This window comes from Anastrepha obliqua, chromosome 3, assembly GCF_027943255.1.
Source record: "Anastrepha obliqua isolate idAnaObli1 chromosome 3, idAnaObli1_1.0, whole genome shotgun sequence".
Taxonomy (NCBI): Eukaryota; Metazoa; Arthropoda; class Insecta; order Diptera; family Tephritidae; genus Anastrepha; species Anastrepha obliqua.
Genome location: NC_072894.1, coordinates 114,369,724 through 114,396,036, shown reverse-complemented (window position 1 = coordinate 114,396,036; position 26,313 = coordinate 114,369,724). Strand labels below are relative to the sequence as shown.

The window sequence follows — 26,313 nt, the reverse complement described above, 5'->3', positions numbered from 1 at the left end:
GCATATGTACATGACTGAATTTTTGTCGAAGCTATTTATCTGACTAGAATTTTTTGCTTTTATATAGATAAATTTACGATTTTGTATAGCTTTTCTTGAATTACATTCCATAGCTATAAGGGGAATATTTTGCCCTTTGCACTCGCAGAGTGAATCTCGCTCATCACTTTGTTAGGTACGGAAATTCGATGGGCATGCATCTCGGCAGCTGTTATATCAAATATCGTACAAATAAAAATTAAATGTGTAAGAAATTATCTTCGTAAAGATGTAAAGATACATTAAATATTAAAATATAAAAGTTTTATCTGCTTATGTAAATTAATAAAATACTTTTTTATTTTATTTATTTTAAAAAGAGAGAACGATGTCCTCTATATCTTTTATTATATAAATTAATAAATTATTGCCGGAAGACTATGTCTTCTTAGTCGGACTGTTGATCACTTAATCACATTGTTATTTACTAGCTACTTTATATTAACTATCGAACAGCAATCATCACGTTGAATGCAACGTAAGCTTATTTGAGGTCGTCAGCACTTTGATTTAATAAAATAATTAAATTTGGAGCAAGCGGGACTCTGTCAGCAATTGAATTGCGACAAGGGGTATTGAACTTTATTAAAATGAATATTTTAATTAAAAACTTGTATCAGCAATTGAATTGCGACCAGGGGTATTGAACTTTTTTAAAGTGAATATTTTAATTCTTAACTCCTCCCTTCTTAAATTGATCGTCCTCAATCATTTAGAAAAACGGAATATTGTTAAATCTTGGTGGTTTGATAGGAGCTTCTAATGCTATTGGTTTATGGGATTCAGCACAATGTTGCACACTCATTGTCACATGAGGCTCGTTATTAGTGTCTGGAATTTGAGATTCCCAAACAATTATTTTTTTTGTATTTTTAAAGACAAATCGTAAGCATGCTATGGAAATGATAATTAGACTGAGAATAACAGAGATTGACCATCCTCCAATTTTCAAATGTTTCCGAATAGTTGAAATTACTTCCGTATTATTAATCTGTAATTCATTAAGAGCTTCAAGTGATAGGAAATTAATATGGTCGCTTTCAAAAGGAGCGGGCTGCATTAATGCGGGGATGATTTGTAAAGGTGAGGCTTCTATATTACTAAAAGTCCTATTGTTAATTTTAATACTGCTATTATGAAATTTAATAAGAAGTGTTCCAGATATATTTCTCTGCGTTTTATCGACATTAATAGCCATGTTGCAATCATTTACTAGGATAACCCCTGACTCGATATCTTCGATTAATGGGATATGATGATTGTTGCTCGTTACACATGTAGAATTTTGACTGCTTATAAGATTCTTCTTCTTAGCCTCACAGTCCGTGGTGGACCATAGCTTCATCAACAATTTTTCTCCATTTTATTTATATATAAAATTAGGAATACATTTAGTATTTGAAATATTCGTTATTTGGTTTTCTTTACAAATTATTATTTTATTATATTTTTCACAATCATTTATTATACCATATATAGTGATGCTTTCCATTTCAATTCAACCGGGCTATTCGGGTCATGTTCTCTGATTTGGATGTAACTCAAATATGTTGCTCTCTGGTCAAAATAATGAGACACGTATTTTTTTGTTCGCCCGAAAAAAATTTTTTTCAAGAGTTATCGGCAATTTTGTTTTTCGGCTCAAAATCGATTTTCTTTAATTATATAAGAAACAATTTTTTTTAAATGCCCATAACTTAGTCAAAAATGAACCGATTTTAATAATTCTGGGCTCAAAATGATCGTCATTACTTACACGAGCGACTTCATGTAGAAACATTTGCAAAAAATGTAGAAACATTTGCAATATTTCAAAAAGTGTATTTTTTTTTTTTTTATAACTTTTTCCAAATCAAGAGGATACCTCAAACTTCAAATGAGCTGAATGCCCAGTAGCTAAAATGAATTGTTTGTGAGTAATGAATTTTTGAGTAAAAAACTTGTTTCGCCCTTTTTTTGTTTTGGAAAATAAAAAATTTTCAATTACTTTTTTGCAAATGTTTCTACATGAAGTCGCTCGTGTAAGTAATGACGATCATTTTGCTTCCATAATCATTAAAATCAGTTCGTTTTTGACTAAGTTATGAGCGTTTAAAAAAGAAAAAAATTCTTATATAATGAAAAAAATCGATTTTGAGCGGAAAAACAAAATTGCCGATAACTCTTGAAAAAAAAATTTTTCGGGCGAACAAAAAAATACGTGTCTCATTATTTTGACCAGAGAGCAACATATTGGAGTTACATCGAAATCGAAGAACATGACCCGAATAGCCCGGTTGAATTGAAATGAAAAGCATCTATATTAGAATTTTTTTTTAAATGCCCGTAACTTAGTCGAAAATGAACCGATTTTAATCATTCTGGATTCAAAATGATCGCCATTACTTACACAAATGACTTCATGTAGAAACAATTGCAAAAAAGTTGTTGACATTTTTTTATTTTCCAAAAAACAAAAAGTGCGAAACAAGTTTTTTACTCAAAAATTCATTACTCACAAACAATTCATTTTAGCTACTGGGCATTCAGCTCATTTGAAGTTTGAGGTATCCTCTTGATTTGGAAAAAGTTATAAAAAAAAAAAAAATACACTTTTTGAAATATTGAATTTCGAAAAAATTTCAATTTTTTTCCTTTTTTGCTAAATAAAAAATTTTCAACTACTTTTTTGCAATTGTTTCTACATTAAGTCGCTCGTGTAAGTAATGACGATCATTTTGAGTCCAGAATTATTAAAATCGGTTCATTTTTGACTAAGTTATGGGCATTTAAAAAAAATTGTTTCTTATATAATTAAAAAAAAATCGATTTTGAGCCGAAAAACAAAATTGCCGATAACTCTGGAAAAAAAATTTTTTCGGGCGAACAAAAAAATACGTGTCTCATTATTTTGACCAGAGAGCAACATATTTGAGTTACATCCAAATCGGAGAACATGACCCGAATAGCCCGGTTGAATTGAAATGGAAAGCATCTAGTGTTATCATTTTTTAAAATCTGCTTAAATTCTAAATTAATTACAGAGTTTTTTTCTTTTTACTGGTCTTAAGATTACGTTTTCATAGGTTTCCTTTTTTGTTAAGGGAATCTTAACCAAATAAAATATTTTTTTATTAGTACTGTATAAGACAGATATTTTGGCAAATTGGAGTGCCTCTTCGGGGCTCACAAAAACAATATTTTTTTCTCTAATTTTACTTGTAGCAATTTCAATTTCTTTTTTATCTAATATTAATGGGTTGACGATTCCAAGCTTCGCCCATTCGATTCCATTTTGAATATTTATTAACTCTTCCTTAACTAGTCTTACTCTATTTTGTAGATTTATAACTATTTCGTTTTCTAATAATACATAATTTCTTATTACATTAGAAATTTGATTTACTATATCTGTTAGATTTTTTAATCTTTTATTAAAAACTTCATTTACGTACACTTGTTTATTATTATTTTTGTTTAGATCATTTATATTACTAGCTATTATTTCAAAGTCGTCGTGATCTGGAGTTCCTGCGACATATTTCCAAATAGTACCTATGGCATTTATTGCTCTCGTATTTTTTATAGTGGGTGTTATATTTTGTAAAATATTTTCGGTAAGGCTTAATTCGTGGATAAGAATGGGATACAGGTTATGGTGATTTGGGATGTTTTGTTGGATAAATTTGTGGGTATTGGATATGTATATTGCGTACTGCGTACTGTGCCAGATCTATTGAATGTAAAATAGTAAAAGTTCCTTGCTGGATTTTCGCTGTACCTCTATTAATTGTCACGACATACGAAGAAGTGTAATCCAAAATTTGAACTTCAGTTTTTACAAAGGTTAAACACAATCTGTAAAGGTAATTTATTTTCTTTTAATATTATTTTTATAGACAATTCTGCCTGTCATTGTTAAAACAGTTGAGTTTCTATCTTCTTTGACTATTTATTTTTTATACCTTGGAGTTAGTTTTGATCCTAGTCTTTTGTTAACTTTGACAAAAATTTCTTCTCCTGGCAAATACATTTTTATTTCGTGCTTATTCTGATTATGGTAGTTTAAGTGCTGTTTCTGTTTTTCTGTTAAACGATTGATGATTTCTTGTTTGTCCAAAATTGCTTTTTTTGGATCATTACTTGAATTTCTGTTAAAAAATATATCTATCGGTTTTCTGCCGATGGTGGAGTTAATCGACCTGTTATACTCGTGTATTGCTCTGGTAAGTAAATCGTGAAAAGTAGTGTGAAGTTTGTCTGGTTTTAAGCATCTCATAATCTCTGAAAGGGTTGAGTGAAATCTTTCGATTTGACCATTAACAGAGCTAGAGTATGGTGGTGTAGTGTAGATTTCGATGCCAAATTTATCTTTAAGAAGAAAATTTATTGATACGGAATTTAGGGACTTTTCATTATCTATGACTATGGACTTAGGGATGCTAAAAGCTAAAACGATTTCTTTTAATGGTTCTTTAATATCTTCTATTGCCCTAGACTTTAGAATTTGGACTAAAGCGTATTTCGAAAATTTTTCTATTGCTGTTAGTACGAGATTTCCTTCGGTGGAGTAAATATCAATGTGGACGATTTCTCCAGGATTTTGTGGAATTGGTGTGGGTTGGAATTGTGTTTTTTTAGGACGACGATCGTATTTTTGTTCTCTGCAAATTTGACAATTTTTAACAATTCTATTGGATTTTTCCGTCACTTTTGGGAAATAGAAATTTTTTTTATTTGCTCTCTATTTTCCTTAGCATCTCTGTGGGCTCTTCTGTGTTCTTTGATTAAGGGGTTAGGGGTAGTCAGAGGCCCGAAAAAATGATTATTTTCACGAATTTTTTTTTGCTACTTAATTAATTTATTTAACAAAAATAAAAACATAGCATAAAAACATCATGTTTTAACTTGACTTCACCAAAATTTCAAAAAAAAAAATTAATAATTGCAAAAGTTATCGCTGTTTGTGTGAAGCCCGTTTCTCCAGAAGTCCCTTGCGGTGAACATCACAAGTCCTTGCAGATTCATCTAAAACCAATCGGACAAGAAAAATTAGTTTTATTAATAGATAATCTTGTGCCTGATCGAAGCTTTTTTTTTTCAAAATGAACAAAATGGCGGCCTCAGAAAATTTTTTCCAGATTTAGAAAAAAAAAAAAATCGAAATTTTTGAAAAAAAAAAAAAATCCTTCGATCAGGCACAAGTTTTTTATGTTTTTCAAAAGCTGTATAAATTTTATTGAAATCTACGTAGCGGTTTTTAAGTTACAGTGTTCACCAGTTTGAAAAACATAGTTTTGAGAAAAACGCATTTAAAGTTTTGCTATCGGCTCCGGAGCGGCCGAGCGCCCTTTGTTAATTGTTGAATAACTTGAAAAGTATTTGTCGGATTCACTTCAAATTTTTACACAATATTTTTAAAACATTATACTTTAAGAAAATGCAAAAAAAAAATCGATTTTTTGAAAATTCTGACTACCCCTAACCCCTTAAGACCTCTTCTTGTTCTACATCCTTAGTTATTTCTTTGACCTGTGACTGTGTGAATCTAATTTTGTAATTTATGAAATATTCAGAATAAAATTCTTGAATTATTCTCATGATTGGCTCTGTAGTAAGTAGTCCATTAATTACGCTAGGATTAAGATATTTTTTTAGAATTGAAATTAATATACATATTTCTGGTATATTGCGTTTTTTTTTATTATATGCCTGTGATAAGTTGGAAAGGGAATTTAAAATTTGTAGTTATCATGGTTGTCTATTAAAATATGAATTTGCTTTTTGAAGGCGTTTATAGGACATTCCACTGCTGGTATTTTATTGTCTGACGAACTTTCGTCGCTATGTTGGGTCGCTGTCATTAAGTTTATCTGTGGTGGCCTAGATAGTGCATCTGCTACCACGTTTATTTTACCGGGTTGATATCTGAGTTCATAATCGTATTCTTCTAAGATGGCTTTCCATCTCTTCATTTTGCTGTTAGTGTTTTTACTACTAAGAGCATATTTTAAAGGTTGGTGGTCTGTGAATATGATTACCTTTCGGAATCCGTACAGATAATTTCTCAGTGAATTTAATGACCAAATTATAGCCAACATTTCCTTTTCATTTGTGGCATAATTTTCTTCGGTTTTACTCAGTGTTCGGGAAAGGAATGTTATGGGCTTTTTGTTTTGAGATAAAACTGCGCCGATTGCGTAGTCGGAAGCATCTGTTGTTAACTCGAAACATTTTTCAAAGTCGGGATGAGAGAGAACTATATCACTTGAGACTAACGAATTTTTTAATTTTTGAAATGCATCTAGAGCATTCTGGTCTAAAGATATTTTTGTATTCTTGGAGGCATTTTTTGAGATGCGTCCTTCCTCCCCTTTTAAAAGGGATGGCAGGGGTTTAGCAAGTTTCGCGTAATCTTGTATGAAACGCCTATAATAACCTGACATGCCTAGAAAGCTTCTCAAATTTTTTAGAGCTTAGGGCTATTGCTTCTACTTTTTCTTTGTTAGCTTTTATTCCTTCAGTTCCTACAATAAAACCTAGAAATTCAATTTCTGTTTTTAAAAATTCACACTTGTCTAGTTGTATTTTGAAGTTTGCGGATTCTAATGTTTCAAATATTTTATATAGATTTTCGAAGTGTTCTCTTTCGGATTTGGAAAATATAATTATGCCTTAAAACATCATCCAAAGTACGTTGGAAAATTGATGGCGAGTTTTTTAATCCGAGTGGAAGTCGGTCGAATTCTAATTTTCGTTATTGACTGAGATTGCGGTTTTTTCTATGTCGCATTCTTTTAGAGGAATTTGGTGAAAACCACTTTTAAGGTCTACCATTGAAAAGTACTTATTTTTCCCAAAATTTGCGAGAACTTCATTAATTTCCGGGATAGGGTATCTATCGGCTACGGTGACCGTGTTCAGCTTTCTGTAATCGACGACCATTCTGAATTTTTTTTTCACCGGATGCATCCATTTTTTTCGGGACAATCCAGACGGGTGCATTGTAAGGTGATCGAGAAGGCCTGATTATACCATCGCTTAAAAGTTCATTTATTTGTTTTCCAACTTCGTCTTTAAGTGCCATGGGATAAGCATATGATTTGCAATATATCGGTGAGTCAGATGCGGTTCGAATCTCTCCTTTGATTCGAGAAGTAAATGTAAGTTTTTTATTAGGGTCTTTGAATAAATTGGGATGGTTATTTATAATTTCTTCTAATTGAGATTTTTGAACTTTGTCCATATGACTAGTTCTAAATTCCATTTGTTTACGGATTGGGAAATTTGTCGGTGAACTTTAATTTTGATTTTTTTATTTATTAACATGTATTTTTCCTTAATATGAATTATAGCATTTAGTTCCTGTAAGCTGTCATGGCCTAAAATACCATGAAATGATTTTAGAGAAGGTAAAATATAAAATTTAATAGGATGATTGGGTAAATTAAACAGATTCGCGAATGTATGATGCGTGATTTTAATGTCGCCAGAAACTGAGTTGGCAAACAAAATTTTTCGTTTTGTTTAGGATTGTTAACGAGAGATGATTGAATATAATTTTTATTAGACCCTGTGTCTATTAAAATTTTTTAAATTTGACCATTCTTCGCCTTACATTCGAAATATGGGAGCGAAGAATACGTCAGCCTAAAAAATGAATATCAGTCAGATCTTGGGTAGGTATTCCATATTGTTGTTCCTGTTGTTCTAAGGATTCAACGTAGTTTTCAATATCTTCGTTTTGCAGTTGCTGGTAGTAGTTGTCTTCGTAATTTTCGGGTTGAAATTCTTCAGATTCTATTAAATTGTCAAAATTTTGCTGTTTAGTTTGTACGTGAAAATTTCGTTGTTGTTTAAATGGTGGTGGGACGTGATTCATTGATGCAGGTCTTTTGCCTTGGGGTTGCATCATTTGACTGGGTCTGTTTTGGTAGTTAATGTTTCTTGTTTGTATCGACTGATCAACCTCCATTGGTTCAGATCGTTGGGGTTTAGGTGCTGTCGGTCTTGTCGGTTGAAACTGGAATTGTTGTCGCATTTGGTGATGCGGTTAGAACGCTGGTTGGGGGTTATGCTAAGGGAAAAGCGGTTGATTTTTAAATGTATTTTGTTGCATACTGTTCATAGGGGTATCATATTTGGTAGGGTGTTGAAACGTTAATTCCGGGTAAAATGGTCTGTTATAATTTTGCGTGTTCAAGTTACGCGTTGAAGGAAGTGGTGGTTGTTGACGATGTTTGTGGTTTTGGTGTTTATTCGCGTATTCTGACCTATAATGTTGGTTTTCTAACTTCAAGCAAAGATGTAGTGCTTGTGGAAGATCTGAAGGTTCACGAATGCCTAGGAGTCTCGGTAGGTCTCCGTTTAAGCCTCTTATAAAAGTATCGAGAGCTTTGTCTCGATATGTTTGAGTCAAAAGTCGCAAAGACTCTTGACCCATTTCCATGCAACCAATTTTGTTTAGGATCAAGGATAGATGCGAGTAGACTTGTTGATAAAAAATTTGAATACTATTTCTTCCCTGGATAAGTGAGGTCATTTGGTACTCCAGTGTGCCTAAGTCACGTTTATCGGCGTAATGTAGGGTCAAACATCTTACTATACTACTTCAGTCCAGAGGTGTATTGTATGACTCTAATGCAATGTCTGCATTCCCTACTATTTTGTTTCTAATTACGTTTAGGATTCCATAGAATTTTGGAGTTCCCCTCATTGAGTTGTAGATTTGTAATACCCTATCAACACTTTTTTTCCAGGAGTTAAATTCGGATGGGTTTCCAGAAAATTCTCTCAAACTTCTTACTATGTCTGGAATTTTGTCCAAGTCGTTTAAGTTTTCCCTATATCTTTCCTCTATGATTTGGTCATTTCCGTAATTTATGTCCGCGTTGGGGTTTATTATAGACTGCACAATACTCCTACACTGTTGTGCAGAAATGGAAGCTATCCTATTTTCTAATTCGGCATTTATTTGAAAATTTTGTGGCCGTACTGATGGGTTTGGTATTTGGTCTGGGCTAGGATTATTAAGGATAGGTGGTCTTATTATGTTGTTAGGATTAGCCATAGTATTGAAAAAAAAATCTTTGTTGAGAAAAAAATAGTTTTTCTTTCTTTTTACTATATTTTTATTTATTTTTTACTAAAGTAAGATTATTTTTCCTTATAATATTTCTTAAAAATATAAATTAATATATTTTAACTTACACAATAATTAGAACTGCCGATGACATTATTGATGTTGTGCTGCTGCTGGTTGTTGGTGTTGTTGTTGGTTTTGTTGTCCTTGGTGTTGTTGTTGGTATTGCTGTTTTTTAAAGTTGATTTCTCTTCCAAGAAGTTTTTCATAACATAGTTATTTGGTTTTTAAGTTCTTTTTAATTTTTCAATTGTTTATTTAGATCTTCTGTCACATACACTCCTACGGTAGTCTTTTTTCAGTTTTTCATTTATAAGCACGCACTGCGTTTATATTGAATAGTTCTATTCTTCACACCAAATAACGCGTTTTATTTAAAAGGTTATGATTTTTTTTATTTTTTATTATCACTAAATTTACTTAGCTTAAAACCGTTCCGACTGCATGATTTTTTTCCGTTTTGCTTGTCGTTACTAAGGATTCATTTGCAATACACTAAACGAACGGATGCCTGCGGACGGACGCGTACAGGCTTAGGTTCCGTGGTATATTTTTTATACCAGGCTGCTCGGGCGCCAATTAATAAAATACTTTTTTATTTTATTTATTTTAAAAAGAGAGAACTATGTCCTCTATATCTTTTATTATATAAATTAATAAATTATTGCCGGAAGACTGTGTCTTCTTAATCGGACTTTTGCATTAATACTAATTTTGCCGGAAGACTATGTCTTCTTAGTTGGACTGTTGATCACTTAATTACATTGTTATTTACTAGCTACTTTATATTAACTATCGAACAGCAATCATCACGTTGAATGCAACGTGAGCTTATTTGAGGTCGTCAGCACTTTGATTTAATAAAATAATTAAATTTGGAGCAAGCGGAACTGTGTCAGAAATTGAATTGCGACAAGGGGTATTGAACTTTATTAAAGTGAATATTTTAATTAAAAACCTGTATCAGCAATTGAATTGCGACCAGGGGTATTGAACTTTATTAAAGTGAATATTTTAATTATTAACTTGTATGCAGACATTTTAGGTTAGAAACGCTTCGAGTTGCTGGTTAGTCCGCGCGGATATGGCCTCGAGTGCAAAGGGTTAATAGTTAAAATACTTCAGTAAAACCCTGCAACGTAGTGTTCGACAAGGCGTGGCTAAGTCAACTTAAGTTGTTTTGCCAAAAGCCCGCAAATATTATTCAGATCTGAATTTTTTCTGTATTTAAAACACGAGTTACACATATTACACTTTTAAGAATTGTGATGCGCTGAATCTTGTTAACTCAATATTAAAAATTGAAATAATAATTAAATAAAGCGTCAAAATCAAAAAAATTTATCATTGCATATATTCACATTCCCGAAATTGAAACATTCATCTTTGATGTTACTTCAAGAACTGAGTTCATTTCTTAACATAATAAACATATGAACAACAAATATTTACACATATTTCTCATTTTCTATGCACTTACATTTATACTTATTCTAACGTTACATTTAACTACATATGTAAACTTAACAGTTTTAGTTCTGTAAACTGAACATTTGTATTTAGTTAATATAATACGAGAACGGGGCTTACAATTAACAGATGCTCTGACTACATACACATGCAAAAAAAATATTAGGCGATAAAAAAACTCTGTATGAACATTCTGAGCATGACTCGGTGCAGCCTTTGTTTTTGTTGTTGTTTTTGCTAAGGGCATTACACTGAATGCTGTTGGAGCGAGAGCGCTCGGTCGTGCGGTTCCGTTAAAGTGAATCGTTTCATTAGACTGTTGTGTGAATGGACACAGAAGGATGGGCTTACTGATTTAAAATCGAAATATTTATGCCATAATGTAAGTTAAAATTATATACACTCTCTCATACCAATTGAAGTTTACTTTTGTTAAAAACTGTTAATTACTGTAAAAACTGTTAGTTACAGAAAGCTGTAAAGAAGGTGTATTGAAGTTTTTGAAGTATTGGCTAGGTTTAACTAATTCCAAAAATTATGCTTTCATAATTCCCATTAATTATAACTAGACTAAGGCGTGAATCAAGAGGAAGAAGAATAAGCTGACTACTGGAATTCTAAATCAAAAGTAGTAGTTATTTTGACGCTTGAAATTTGCAACGCTGTCTTTTTGTCAGAGCACATTTGGCAAGTGATGCGGTATTTTTTTATAATATTTTATACTGATGTGCTACTCCTTTTGAATTTCGATTAGCTGTTGTTACTATTTTTAAGAGCATTGAATTGAGTTTTTTTTTTATTCATCTAAAATACAAATGTGCATACATATTAAATAAAGCATACATACATAAAGCATACATACATTTGCCAGCTTAAGTATTTCAAAATGTTTGTTATTTTCTTGCGTCGTTAAATTTTAAAGTCATTTTTTACTTTCAACCTTCACTAGATTTTAAGGTTCATATAAATTTAGTTACGAAAAATAGCTTTTAAGAGGTTAATATTTTTAACAATAAAAAAAACTGCATAAACAATTTATAAACTGGATTATTTAATTTTGAATAAACTATTTTTGCGTATTATTTCAATCACTGTTTTATTTAATTTGGCTTAATATTTTTGAATATTTTCTGAATTAAATTTTTTTAAAGCACTAACTTTTAATAAATTTATATTATTTGCGATTTTTTTCTTTACACGTTCACGTTACAGCACTTTTCAAATCGTTTGTTTATTTTTGAAAAAGAAGTTATGTTTTTTTCGCTTTTATTTCATTACAGCCTAATACACAAACTGCACCATCGTCATCAGAATTAATGTGGTGGAGCCCAGATGTTTCATTTTAACATACAATTTTTCATGAATACAAACAAAATTCGAGCATTTACTGATATACATGTGTACATACATTATTACAAAAACAAAAACACTATTTGATATGTATGTACATCTCTCTGACGAATTACGGTTGGAGGAAAATTAAGTTAACAAATCAAAAGCAATATTTTTTAAAATTTATAAAGTATTATTTCAGTCACATTATTTTCTATTTACAGATATATACCAGTGTTTCTTAAAATAAAGTACCCCAAAAAAAAAAAACTTAACTACTCTCAATATATGTATGTGTGTATGAAGATAGCAGCGGAAAAATTTACGAGTGAAAAATTTTAAGTTTTTTTTAATTAATCAAAATACGCTATTAATTAAAAAGATTATATATTTTCGTAAAATGAAATATGAGCACTCGCGCTTAAGGTGCAAAGCACAGCATAGGATTGGTATATTTGTTACAGAAACAAGAAAAATTGCAGTAACAGAACTGGGGTGAGCGGTTACAGCAGCGGAGATACTCAATGCAGTGCAATTGCTCAATAGTAAAAGTAACAGTAACAGCTGCATTAACAGAGCAGCAACACATGTTAAGATAATTTGCACTGGGCCACTGAATAGAGTCAATTGAGCCTGTTTTTTTATTTTCGTTTTTTAGTGGCATACATTTACAGTGTCATTAACAGAACATAAGTAAGACTGTGCGCTATGTAACATTAACAGCAAAACGCAATACAGAACATTTGCAAAGGAAGTGTAAACGGAAACAGTAACAGTGGCATTAACAGAACAGCAAGATATTTTAAGAAAATTGTAATTTGGCGATAGATTAAATGTGATTGATTGATGATAGATGACAACAATACCTTTACACCAAAAAAAAAAGGTGAATGTACGAGTAATTTTTAGTAAGATATGCAGCCCCTGCACACTAAATCAATTATAAAAATGGAACTTTCCAATTTAATGTATTGAAGACGCACACCACAAATAGGAGGAGGAGCTTGGCCAAACACCTAACAAAAGTGTACGCATCAATAAGATAAGTTACTAAAGAGAGGACAAGATAAGAACCTCCAGTCTGCACACTCGCGTCTCCCATGTCAATGTTGAGAGTTATTATATGTTGAAGTTAGCGGACTTCGGTTATTTGGCAATCAGCGTTAACAACGATAATAATATCAGCTTTAAAATTGAATGCAGAATTTTGCTAGCAAACAAATGCTACGTTCGGCTAAGTAGAAAATGGAAAAATAAATTCCTTATTTGAGGAGCAAAAACCATGTTTAGAAATCTACCATCACTGCTAGTGCTATGTACAGGGTCCGGCACACGAATTGTAACCAACTTCAGACCGCTCACGCAGTTCACGCACGGGAATCAGCTGTCTGTTAGGTGGCAAAATGGCAGTCCAGAGTATTGTTTACAAGCGCGCGCGGAAGCTTTTTGCCGAGAGTAAACGCGAAAAAAGAAAATCGGTAATGGATTTCAAACGTAATAGTGTGATTGCATTATATTTGGCGGGAAAATCACAACCAGCGATTGCTCGTGAGCTCGAGCACCTTAAAGTAAATAAAGTTTTTGTTTATCGCACCATTACTCGTTACAATGATACTGGTAGCATCGCGAAAGTGAAGAAGCAACTTGAGCGAAACCCCCGACGAAGTGCCGAATGAAATGAAAATACCTGACCGGAGCATCCGCCACATACTGAAAAATAATCTCAAAGTCAAGCCTTACAAGATCCAAAAGGCTCATGATCTCACACCAAAGCAGCAACAAATCAGACTTGGCCGAAAGCGGTAAATTTCCACACAGTGTGTTTTCTGATGAAAAAATTTTTCAAATTGAGCAATTCGTAAACTCCCAAAACGATAGGGTTTATTTGACCGACCCTTCATACGAGAATTTGAGTCGTCGATTGGCTACCAGGAGGCAGCACCCGCCACAGGTAATGGTTTGGGCCGCTGTAACCGCAGATGGGCGCTCTCCAATCGTTTTCATCGAGCCTGACGTCACGGTAAACGCGAAATATTATCGGGAAAGTATTATGGAGGTTGCTTTGAAGCCATAGACAGACAAACATTTCGGTGGCAAACCATGGACGTTTCAACAGGACTCGGCACCATCTCGCAAAGCTCGAGTGAATGAAGAATGACTAAAAAACAACGTTCCGAACTTCATAACGTCCACACAATGGCTCTCAAATTCACCAGACGCGAATCCGATGGATTATTCTCTTGGGGCCATTTTGGAGAGCAAGGTCCGAACTAAAAGATTCACCAGTCACGAGGCGCTGAAAAAGTCAATGTCTGCGAGTGGGCCAAAATACTTGCAAGTAACATTCGGGCAGCTTGCAATTCGTTTCTGGACCATCTCAAGGCCATAATGAAGGTAAAAGGTGGTCATATCGAGCAAAAGTAAATTGATTCTTAATTTTGTATTATTTTCATACATTTTTTTACTTTGAATTGAGTAAAAGTAATTTTCCAAACTAAATTTATGGCCTTTTTAATTGGTTACACTTAGAGTGCCGGACCCTGTACTATACATATGATGCAGAATCATGGACGTTGCCAATATATCATAAGGGAAGGAGTGTGCGGCAGATTTATGGAGTTTTTCGATGTCGTGGAAGAAGAAATGATGATATAATCAGTGATGGAATGATGCAACGTATAAAGATCCAGAGGAAGAGGAAGTGAAATACAGCCTTTACATTGGAAAGGTCAAGTGGAAAAAGATTTCGTTTCACTTGGTGTTTGCGATTGCCGTCAGTCAGCACGAAAACGAGCAAGTGACAGGTACGCTTTGATGAACTCGGTCAAACTTGCTAACGCTGTTACTTCGCTGGGATAGAAAGCTTCAAGATGGAGAAAACTTAAGATGCAATCATTGCTTAACGGGTTTAATTTCATAATAGAGAGCTAAAGACTAAGTATGTGGGTCTCGTAGTCAGCATTTTAAAGATTTGGTTTCATCATTAAGCTTCGAAAGAATGAAAGAAATGGATAGTATATTTTAGACTAAATAATGGATTGGACCATTTTTAACCCTTCATATTTTTAACCAATTCATACAACAGGGAAACTAAAGCACACTATGAACCAAAGCACCACCCAACATGGGCGAGATAGAAGTTGGCGTAGTTGGCATTTGTTAGCAGTGTAGGGTATTCCGGCGCTCACATTCGCTAACCATCCTAAAATTGCCTTAATGCATTGTTGATCGCGTGCCAGTCATTGTCCAACCAAGTGTGTGGGAAGAGAGGGAGAGAGAGAGAAAAAGAGAGTCAGGGAGAGACAGAGAAGCACTAGCAGCGAGAACAGTTATGACGCAATGATGAAAGGCTAGCGTGATGTTGGACTCGCTTGCTTTATTGCCATTGTAAATTGTCAATACAGGCCGCAAGCGGCAACCAGCAACAGTCAGTATACAACAGTTGAACGTGAATACTCGTCCGTAAAAGGTGTGCCTGGGCTAACGACGGAAAAGTTAACCAAACGATCAAACGGATTGTTAAGTGTTTTTCTTTGTTGCTTGTGGACGTCAAGAAGACGTGAAAAGTACAATAGCAACAACTAAATCAAAAAGTAAATTGTTTACGTATACTTAAGTTGACATACAGATGTACATATGTATATATATACATATATGTATATACTATTACTAAACATACATATAGTGTGCACAACAGCAACAGTATTTGAACAGAAGCTATGGGCGATTTGTGTTTGTGCGTTTGTGTGCAGTGGGGATTAAAGAAAAAACAAAACAAATGCAACGAAAACAACAAAGCACTGCATATTGACCCAATTCAGCAAAATCGAAAAGCGAAACGAACTGTTTAGATGCTATCTATGAAACCAAAGCAATTGCTGGGTATTCAAGCTTTTAATTATAAAAAAAGCAATTATTTGAAAAAGTATAAAAGAGCACTAGTTGCTAAAAATAAAAATGAAAATAATATAAATAGAAAAAAACATAATAAACTGGTATTTATGTCTTGAAAGCAGAAGTTGTCTGCACGCTTATGGGCTATGCATATGCATGCTTGTTTTTGTTGTGTCTTTGGTGTTATGAGTAAATATATAAATATGTATATACAGCTGTTGACAGCTAATTAGAAACGACACTTATTTCAAAATAAATTTTCCATTTTCCTTTTAAACACGTATTTTCATAACTTGTTGCCAATTTTATTTAAACATATGATAAACTTAAAAACTAGTGGAAAACAATTTAATCCCAATTCTTTATTAAATATATTATATATATATTTTTTTTAAAGCATGTGAAATACACGATTTGGATAGGGCAACTAATTAGAAACAGTAATGTATTATCAGATCTACATAAAGATTATGTTAGTATTTGGTTCCATAACCCTTTTGCTTCAACACAGCCTCACATCGATTGCGCATTGATGTAATGAGATTCTGACAGCGCGCCACAGGTATTGCTTGCCATGCCGTTTTTACTTCGGCAAAAAGGACATCCATATTTGGGATATTTTTGGCACTCACGGCTTTTTTAACGTCATCCCAGAGATGCTCTATTGGGTTTAAGTCCGCATTGGATGATGGCCATTCCAAAACATTGATGGAATTTTCGTCGAAAAACTGTTTCGTCAACTTTGCCGTGTGCTTTAGATCATTATCCTGTTGAAACTTCCATATAACAGGCAAATTTTCCTCAGTCCACGGCAACATTACATTTTTTAGTATATCGACGTATTTCTCCTTATTTAAAATTCCATCAATGGAATGAATGGGGAATTGGGCCAACACCATTCCACCAGAAACATCCCCACACCATGATTGATCCTCCACAATGCTTCACTACCCACGAAACGTAGCGAGGATTGAATTCTTGGTTGATTGGCCTTCGAACATACCTTCTACCATCTGGGCCTATACGATTTATCTTGGTTTCATCGCTCCAAATGATATATTTCCATTGATTTGGAGTCCATGACCAATGGGATCTCGCAAAGACTACTCGCCGTCTCCTTTGTATCTTGGTTAGAAGGGGCTTCTTGCGTGCTGCTCTGCCATGCAATCCAGATTCGACCAGACGCCGAGCAATTGTCCTTTGGATATTTCGAAATTATATTGATCCTGAATTTCCCGTTGGATGTCAGTGGAAGTTGTTTTTGGGTCTCTTTTGGAGATGATTGCTATCTTGCGGTCAATTTCTGCTGAAGTTTTCCGGGGCCTCTTTCATTGTCAACAGTCTTAAAAAGTTAGATATGCTTTAAGGCATTAAAAACCATTTTTTTTGAGCATTTGACTTGCTTAGAAACTTCCCTGTACGACTTTCCAGCCTTACGAAGGTCAAAAATGGAGCTGCGCAGGGCAGGTGTACAGCTGCTGCTTTTTCCCATTACACATCTTGAAGACGAATATTTTAGTTGCTTTTAACAACCAATTTAAAATATATACATACCAAAAAGTCGATTATATTACTATTAAAATAACACAACTTGCCGAATATGCTTCCATGGAACAAGTGTTTCTAATTACTCGTCTCAGTTTATTTACCTTGAACTAAGTAACCCATGCACTGCGTTGGATAATATTAACGGTACTTCAATTACACAACTACAAAACTAGGCGCATTGGGTAGTAAATAGAGTAACAAAAGCAATGCAAATGATTTTAAGAGAAAAAATAACGGTAAATTTAAACAGTTTAATATTATGTTCATCAAGCGTTTATCAAAAGAGAGCGTTTCTAATTAGCTGACAACAGCTGTATAATATGTAATTGTGTGTCAATAGTGGGCTGTAAAAACCTGTACAGCTAAAAAGCTTATAAATGAAGAGAAGTGATATTTTGGTAGAAATGAAAAGCAAAAACAAAATTAAAAAAAATATACTTATGGATTGCATTAAGAAAACAAAACAGTGGCACGAGCTACGAAAAAATTCATTGAACGTTGAATTTTATATGCACCATGACGAATTTTTGCAACTAATTTTCTGTGTTGCAAAGCTTCAAAAGAATAAAGTAAATCAAAATGTGTGCGAAAATGATTTGGGCATTAATTTGCTTTTATTTTTCTGATATTTCAAAGTAGAACTAAGTTGGTGTCTTTAAGATTTATCGATACCATTAGAACTTACATCAAAACTAACAGTAGGCGGTGTTCGGAGTCGAGTGTGCTTGACTATAAGAAGATTGCATAGGAGACTGCGCCATCAACATTCCGCTATCTTTTTTGGCTTGAGTTCGACAGGCAGCTTCTTGGATGTGCCGTCAATAACGAAAAGAAAAAACACAAACTCATGTCGCTTTCCACTTAGACAATTTCCGTTTACTTTTATTTGCCTAAATTCACCGATTTATTTATCTAATTTTTTTAATAATAATAATAAATATTTTTTAATAACATTTAATTTAATAATTAAATTGTAATAATATTTAATAATGTTATTATATTTTAATAATATTATTTTTTTAATAATATTTAATAATATTATTGTATTATTTAATAATAATAATAACAAACGTATTTATCATTTTTGTCATTCTTGCATTTGTACATATCGCACCCTAAATACAAAAGGGTCACAACTCAAAATGTATTTCTGCTCAAATATGAACGAGACGTTATCAATAAAACGGTTCGCGGATGACATATGGCAAAAATAAATTTTTTGTTTTTTGGTAGGACTGTTATAAGCTTACATGGCAAATTTCAGCGTGATATGCCACATAGTTTGTTTTCTGTGCTACTGTAAACAAGTCAAGCTCGAGTGTGGAAAATTTTGAGTTGTGACCCTTTTGTATTTAGGGTGCGATATGTGATTTTGACACTTCCTCTTTACTTCCGATGCGTACTATTTCGTTTCTGACGTCAGAGCTAGTAGCAGGGCGCAATTTAGAAGGGTGATCAGATTGGAGCACTTTTTCCCAACTAAATACATACATACATAATTTGTTTTAGTATTCATTGGTATTTCATCATGGAAAGACTTACGCCTCAACAACGTTTACAAATCGTACAATTCTATTCTTCTTCTTGATTGGCGCGATAGTCGCTTATACGATTTTTGGCTAATTTCACATCGTCACATAAAGAACTTTAAACCCATTTACAAAATTCGAAACCTTTCCATTAAACCTTTACATATTAAAGTGCATGTATTATTTCCATACAAAAATATAACAGCAATTTGTAATTAAGTGCAAATGACTTGACAGCAGCTATGAAGGAATTACGAGGGGAGTAACAAAAGTCCGTTATATTATTATTTTTTATTTTTATTTTTAATCTTCATTTTATTTTTTTTCTTCTCCATATTTTTGAAATTTGTAAATCCACTGTACGGCGGCCGTTGTAGCCGAATGGGTTGGTGCGTGACTGCCATTCGGTAGTTTTCCATGTACTATTTGGCAGACAGAAACTGTCAGAATCTAACGGAATAGCAGCACCAAATTTTTGCTCGGGTGAAGTGTACCGAGATTATAATTTTGCTGCTTGCCTTTCACAGGTGAATTTGCTCCTTTAGGTCTTCATACCATAGACTGCTGTTTGGTGTCCGGGCCATACTTAAAAAACCAAGCTTTGCCACTTGTTAAGATCATATTATAGTTAATAGACTTTTCGCTTTCGAATTTTCTTAAAGAATATGTAGCAAAATTTACTCCACCTTCTTTTTGACGCTCATTCAGTTCGTAGAACCCACCTATTTCAAACTCAGTTCACTATTCATAATTTTCTGTGTCATTCGTGGATCTCCGTTAATTTTTCGGTTCATTAGTGCCGCATTTATTCTTCGGTCGACGATTTTGTCCGCCTTTCTTGAGGCTCGGCCTCCACAGAAAAATGTTTAGTGTAAAATCTGTGATACCACTTACAAATAGTCTTAAGATATGGCGTGCCCGTATTATATGCAGTTCAGAACTTATTGAAATTTTCCACAGGCTTGAGTTCAGGCCAAAAGCCGTAAAGTATTGAGTAACGAATTTCGTGCTGCGTCGCTGCCGGAATTTCTGCAGACATTGCTTCAGTTTCGTTTTCTCGTCTCCATTCTAACCGATTTTTTCTAAATTTTTTCTGAAATTTGACATTTTAAAAATTTTCAAAAAAATGAAAAATACCATTAACTTACCGAACTTTTGTTAGTTCCCTCGTAGATTTAATAATTTAATATAATTTGCTTATGCCATGATTATGCCACATTATTTTCACTGAATTTTGAACTGCCATATTTTTGAATAAAAGCAAAAATCAAGTCAAATATTTCTTTTTGGAATATATGCGTCCCGTATTCATAGCTTTTTCCAAGCCAACTTTGCGCACATCATCAACACATGAGGGTTTTCCAATTTTTCCACATCAATTCGCAATTTTAAATTGCACACGAAAGTTACTCATACCACACGTATTACAAAGCGTGGATGATGTGGATATACGCATTTGCAATAATCAATGCGAAGCTTTTGTGTGCGAATGCGAATGCTGTGCAAGTTGCAATGTGACAATAAATTGTGGACACTTATTAATAGGAATCTTCATCTCAGCTACTTGCGAGTGCGTCAGCAAGTGACAAATCTGACACGTCAACCCACATCTCCACAAGCACAAGTTGTTATCTTAATATTTCAATAGGGAACATACCAGATTGTCATTGGAAGCAGAATATTGCTTATAGATTCAATAATCAAAGCTGTTATCTTGATAAATATTACCTACTACTAACTATTGGTTTGCTAATTCGACAGCTGCATTTTCATTTGCGCGAAAACTTAGTGTTGGTTTTTCAATATGAAAGCAAAAATTACCGATTTTTCATTAGATTATTTATGATTATGTACTTGAAGGTCGTACGTTTTCTAAAATATTTTAAGCATATTTTCACTCTAATGTATTGAACATACTTGTTTGAAGCCATGTTACAAATGCTTTTGGCAGGATAACAAATGCCCACACAGCCCCGATGCTATTCTCAAAAATGATATATTCTTGTATAGCAGAAACAAAGCATAAATATAACTGAAAGTCCTCTCCACTGGAGCCTGAAAAGGCAGCAATGTTACTTTTTTATTAAATATACGGCACAATTTTAAATTTAAGTACTAAATGAAATAAAAATTATTAAAAGTTATTAGCTTACATTTTTTTCAATTACTTAATTTACTTAAATTATTTCTTAAAAATATTTGACATTCGCATTCGCAGCATCCGTATGACAAAATATAAACTAAATAGGCTGTACATATACGCAATACCTGTAATTTATGAGTTATGTGTTCTTAAACAACTCAGACATAGATACAGTATGTATGTATAGAATCGCGACCGGCTAAATTCAAACTTAAAATTCCGTTATAAAAAAGTGTAAATGCTGCTAAATAGGCGTATTCTTTTCGCAATACACGTTGTGCAATTTCTTAGTTTTGTGTGAAATTTATACAGCGTACGTTGTTTTTACAAAATTAGTTCCTTGTATGAAAATTGACTTGAGGTAGTGTTCCTATGTACACAATCTACAGGCCAAATCTACATCAAAATATTTGAAGAAGTCGAAGACATTCATAAATAAATGGGTGCAACGGTATACCGAAAGTAAAAACATTGAGGACTACCCCGGACGTGACCTCAAAAAAAAAAAATCTCGAGACCAGAAGATTATTGATTTCCTTGTGACAAAGGCCTCAAAGTACAGAGTACATTGAAAAAGCCCTGATCTCATTATCACACATTGAAAAAACATTTGCATAGGCTAAATCGAATTCAGAAAAGAATTAGATAAACGTAATATTCCCGGATGAATCTTTCTTTTGGGCGAATAATTAAATACGTGGATCGCGGTGTACTGTTGATAATCGACAACTTCAACAAACTGTTAAGCATCCAAATAAGGTTAATATAATATTTGGGACTGCTTCTCCGAAAAAAGTTTTGGCCATTTGTGTTTACCGTCAATTTGAATACAGTTTTGATGGTTAAATTTACCAAAAAGCATTATTATCGTTAGCTGCGAAGTTGTTTGGAAGAACTAGCCATCCTTGAATTTTATAAGAAGACAACGATCCCATGTATCGAAGGTGTGTGGAGTGGAAACAGCAAAATGTGATTGAAATGTTGGACTGGCCTTCACAGTCGCCTGATATCAATTCTATTGAAAATGTTTGGGCAATAGTTAAGCAAAAACTTAAAGCAAAACAAATATGGATAGTCAAACAGTTATTCAGGTAAAATTTGGCTGATTTGGAGCAGATTACCTCCACAATTTGTGCAGAAATTAACACAAAGTATTATTCGTGAAACGATTATATCTAATGTGTATAGCTATATAAGTATATTTTATTGAATATTTTGCGTATAATAAATATTATAAACCAACACGATCCAATTTGTTAGAATCGAATTGATCAAACAGTTTTCAAGTTATCGCGGTCACGTTTCTACATATTAGACAGAATTTACACAGGTCATGATGGTGTCACACACACCAAAATGAATTTTTGTCGGTCCGTATGGAGTTTGTAATTTACGAGGGCGGGTAAATAAGTCCGTGACTTTTTGTATTTCTGACCTCTTTACTGAAAAAGAAGTACTGCTCCTGTCAACAGGCATGTGTCAGTTGACTCCTGTCAAAATTTGAATGTGCTGCGTCAGTTAGTTTGTGTTTTACAGCTACCTTTATCAGACTACCCAGTAATTTACAGTCGACCACAAACGCAATCGTGTAACAACTTCACAGGAAGGTTTGGCGTTGTTTAATCGCAATATGGAGGAGTTTTTGCGCCGTTTTGTAACCGTGGACGAAATATGGATCTATCACCACAACACCAGAGACCAAACAACAGTCGACCAATTCGAAACAGTGGGTTTCTAAGGCTGAACCGGCTTAATAAGCACACGAAATTCAGTTTTTTCCATTTTCTCCTCAAATTACTGGGTAGTCTGATAAAGGTAGCTGTAAAACACAAACTAACTGACGCAGCACATTCAAATTTTGACAGGAGTCAACTGACACATGCCTGTTGACAGGAGCAGTACTTCTTTTTCAGTAAAGAGGTCAGAAATACAAAAAGTCACGGACTTATTTACCCGCCCTCGTAAATTACAAACTCCATACGGACCGACAAAAATTCATTTTGGTGTGTGTAACACCATCATGGCCTGTGTACAGTCTGTCTAATAGAAACGTGACCGCGATAGCTTGAAAACTGTTTGATCAATTCGATTCGAACAAATTGGATCGTGTTGGTTTATAATATTTATTATACGCAATATATTCAATAAAATATACTTATATAGCTATACACATTAACTATAATGGTTTCAGGAGTAATACTTTGTGTTAATTTCTGCGCAAATTGTGGAGGTAATCTGCTCCAAATCAGCCAAATTTTTCAGAAATACAACAAGTCACGGACTTATTGACCCGCCCTCGTAATTTAATTCAGTTTTAAATAAAATGCCAAATAACATTTTTTAATAGTTTCGTTTTTCGCAGAAAATGTATCTTCTAAAAGTAAATCTTGCCATCACATGTGGAATACAATTTCATTGAAATGATTTCTACCGCTTACTGTACGGTAGTCCATTCTACCCATTTAATTTTTCAGAATATTTTCGCTTGTTCCGCCTTTAATTTGCCCAATACCAACTTCGAGTTCATGCTTCAGCCCTTTAATCGGCTCTGGAAATAATCTATGAAGTCAAGTCTAAGTCGATTATTCGATTTTCGAATAAAATTCAATATTTTTAATATAATATTTCCCAACTTTGTTTAAAAATAAAAATAAAATTTTTTTAAACATATGGACAAAGTTTTTAACTAGGCCCCTCCCATAGCCCGTAACTAGACCCCTAAAAAATTATTATATTTTAAAAGTAATCCTTCATCTGGGAGTGTAGAAACATTAAACATAATTTAACTTTTGTTAAGTTAACAATAAAATAAAAAACGGGTTAATTTATTAACAAAAAAAATTTTTTTTAATAAAATTTTTCTTTTTTTAATTTAGTTTCTTTTGTTTAATTTTTTCCAATTTTTTTTTTACAGCCCACCGCTAATTAATGTTAACCAACTTAAACCGCGTGTTAAATATTTAATCAGTGCAGATAAGTTTACCGCTCCCGCACCATAAGCCCATAAAATAGAGAAATAACATAACAAAAAGTGAAAAAGTGAAAAAAAAACTGATGAAAAGGGAAATAAAAAAATTACGTCAGTCAGTCCATTTGCACCGCTGTTTCTTGGCAGCTAAGTACGATGATTTTATTTTATTTTCTGCTGATATATAATTCTCTAATCGCATTGTTTTTGTTTTTTTTTTTTGTAACAGCAGCTGATAATTACTAGAGCTTTACATTCTCACTATCTCCGCTGCTCTCAGTTTCATGTATCAAATATAACAGCAATGTTAATGCAATGAACTTAGATAAAAACAACAATGTGTATGAAGTAATAACAATAATAAAGTATTAATTGCGACACATTTGAGTCCATTGCCGATAGATTTTTTCCATACTTGTGCTCCATCATTTTCATGCGCTAGTAAGTGAAATATTAACCAACAACGTTTTTCATTTTATTTATAATCTAATGATTAAAGATTGTAAATAATAATCGAGTGAGCTCAAGTGGTTTAAAAAATCACATTTTTTGTGCTGAGATAATTATTTGGTTTTAAAAAGTACCACGTGCACATGTGAGTGAATAATTTTTATTAAAAATTTTAATGGCCTAAAACTGTACCATTCGGTACTAATTCAAAATGAGTCGATTCACCGAAGTCTTTCTTTACATGCCAACAGCGGCGCTGTTAGCTATGCACATATGTTACGATGCATTCTGTAATATGTATATACATATTTGTGTACATAATGTAATGTAGCCGTTAGTTAATAGTTGAAACTGATTAGAAACTATTTAAAAATAATGCAAGTCTTACAATTGCAGCCAATGGTATATCTACTTTTTACTATTAAACAGCTACAGTAGGCTTCTGCGTGTATTAAATAACACATGGGCTGAAAAGTCCCGGGCCTAATACATAAATGGCACTAGTTTTATTGCATTCACCTCTTTTTTCAGTTAGTAAAGGGTGTTTTTTTTAGAGGTTAGGTTTTCAAGATGAAATAAAATGTATATAATTTAATGTTATGGCCAAGAATTTAGCTTTATTATAAAGATAAGGGTTTGCCATTATGTTTTAAAAATGATTTCGGGCAAGTGGCCGCCGCGGCTGGCTCGAATAAATTTCAGCCGAGAGGCCCAATTTTCGACCATTTTTTGCAGCAATTGGGGCCGTATGTCAGCAACAACGCGCCGAATATTCTCTTCCAAGACGTCAATCGTCTCGGGCTTATCTGCGTAGACAAGCGACTTCACATAGCCCCACAAGAAATAGTCCAGCGGTGTTATATCGCACGATCTTGGAGGCCACGCCACAGGTCCACGGCGCGAGATAATGCGCTCACCAAAAATTTCCTTCAATAAATCGATTGTTGCGTTGGCTGTATGGCATGTAGCGACGTCTTGTTGGAACCAAAGGTCGTCCACATCAACATCGTCCAATTCAGGCACGAAAAAGTCATTAATCATGGCTCTATAGCGCTCTCCATTGACTGTAACATTATGGCCGGCTTCATTTTTAAAGAAATATAGACCAATGATTCCCTCTGCCCATAGAGCACACCAAACAGTGACTTTTTGAGGATGCAACGGCGTCTCACCAATGGCTTGTGGATTATGTTCACTCCAAATGCGACAATTTTGCTTATTGACATACCCATTCAACCAAAAGTGAGCTTCATCGCTGAACAAAAATTTCATCGATGCGTCGCGCGAACCGAACCATTATTTTCGTAATAAATTTGCACGATTTGCAAACGTTGTTCAGGTGTAAGTCTATTCATTATGAAATGGCAAACCAAACTGAGCATAAATCAAGTGACAGCTGTCAAAAAGACCATCTACGAAAAAAGTAGTGCCAACTTGAAAACCTAACCTCTAAAAACACACCCTTTACTAACCATAAAAAGACAGCTGTTACAATTTCATGATATTCCATTCATTAGTTCGTGAATTATTGTACTAAGAGCGACGCTACGTTTATTATTTTCCAAACTATGAATCCAAAAGGATTTAATTGTTTAATTTTACACTACTTTTTGATGGGGAAAAATACCATTCAAATGGCTTGAAAAGTGTTATGACGGTTCCGCTGCATCAGAAGTAACAATAAAACGATGACCTCAAGCGTGGCCGTAGAGACACCGATGATGCGCAACGCAGTGGGCGTACAAATGAGGCGGTAACACCAAGAAACATACAAAAACAAAAACCCACAAAATCATTTTGAATGAACGAAAAGTGAAGT

General features: G+C 33.6%; 2 protein-coding genes across 7 annotated transcripts in view; both read left to right on the top strand.

The window, feature by feature from the left end:
* LOC129241877 (uncharacterized) overlaps positions 1-24,033 on the top strand; it is a 38,365-nt gene extending 14,332 nt beyond the window's left edge. For 2 of the 3 annotated variants that reach the window (XM_054878423.1, XM_054878421.1), the window contains one exon: positions 11,911-12,178. In XM_054878423.1, coding sequence (XP_054734398.1) covers positions 11,911-11,976 — 66 coding nt within the window. In that variant the 3' untranslated portion in view covers positions 11,977-12,178. Of the gene's footprint in view, positions 1-11,910; positions 12,179-23,990 lie in introns of those variants that run through there. The other variant, XM_054878424.1, reaches the window with a different exon arrangement.
* Positions 15,385-26,313, top strand: part of LOC129241878 (major facilitator superfamily domain-containing protein 8) — a 50,671-nt gene continuing 39,742 nt past the window's right edge. Inside the window, exon 1 of one of the 4 annotated variants that reach the window (XM_054878425.1) lies at positions 15,385-15,555. The gene's annotated coding sequence lies outside the window, so the exon portion shown is untranslated. Of the gene's footprint in view, positions 15,556-24,175; positions 24,196-24,404; positions 24,486-24,506; positions 24,640-26,313 lie in introns of those variants that run through there. The other 3 variants (XM_054878429.1, XM_054878427.1, XM_054878426.1) reach the window with 3 other exon arrangements.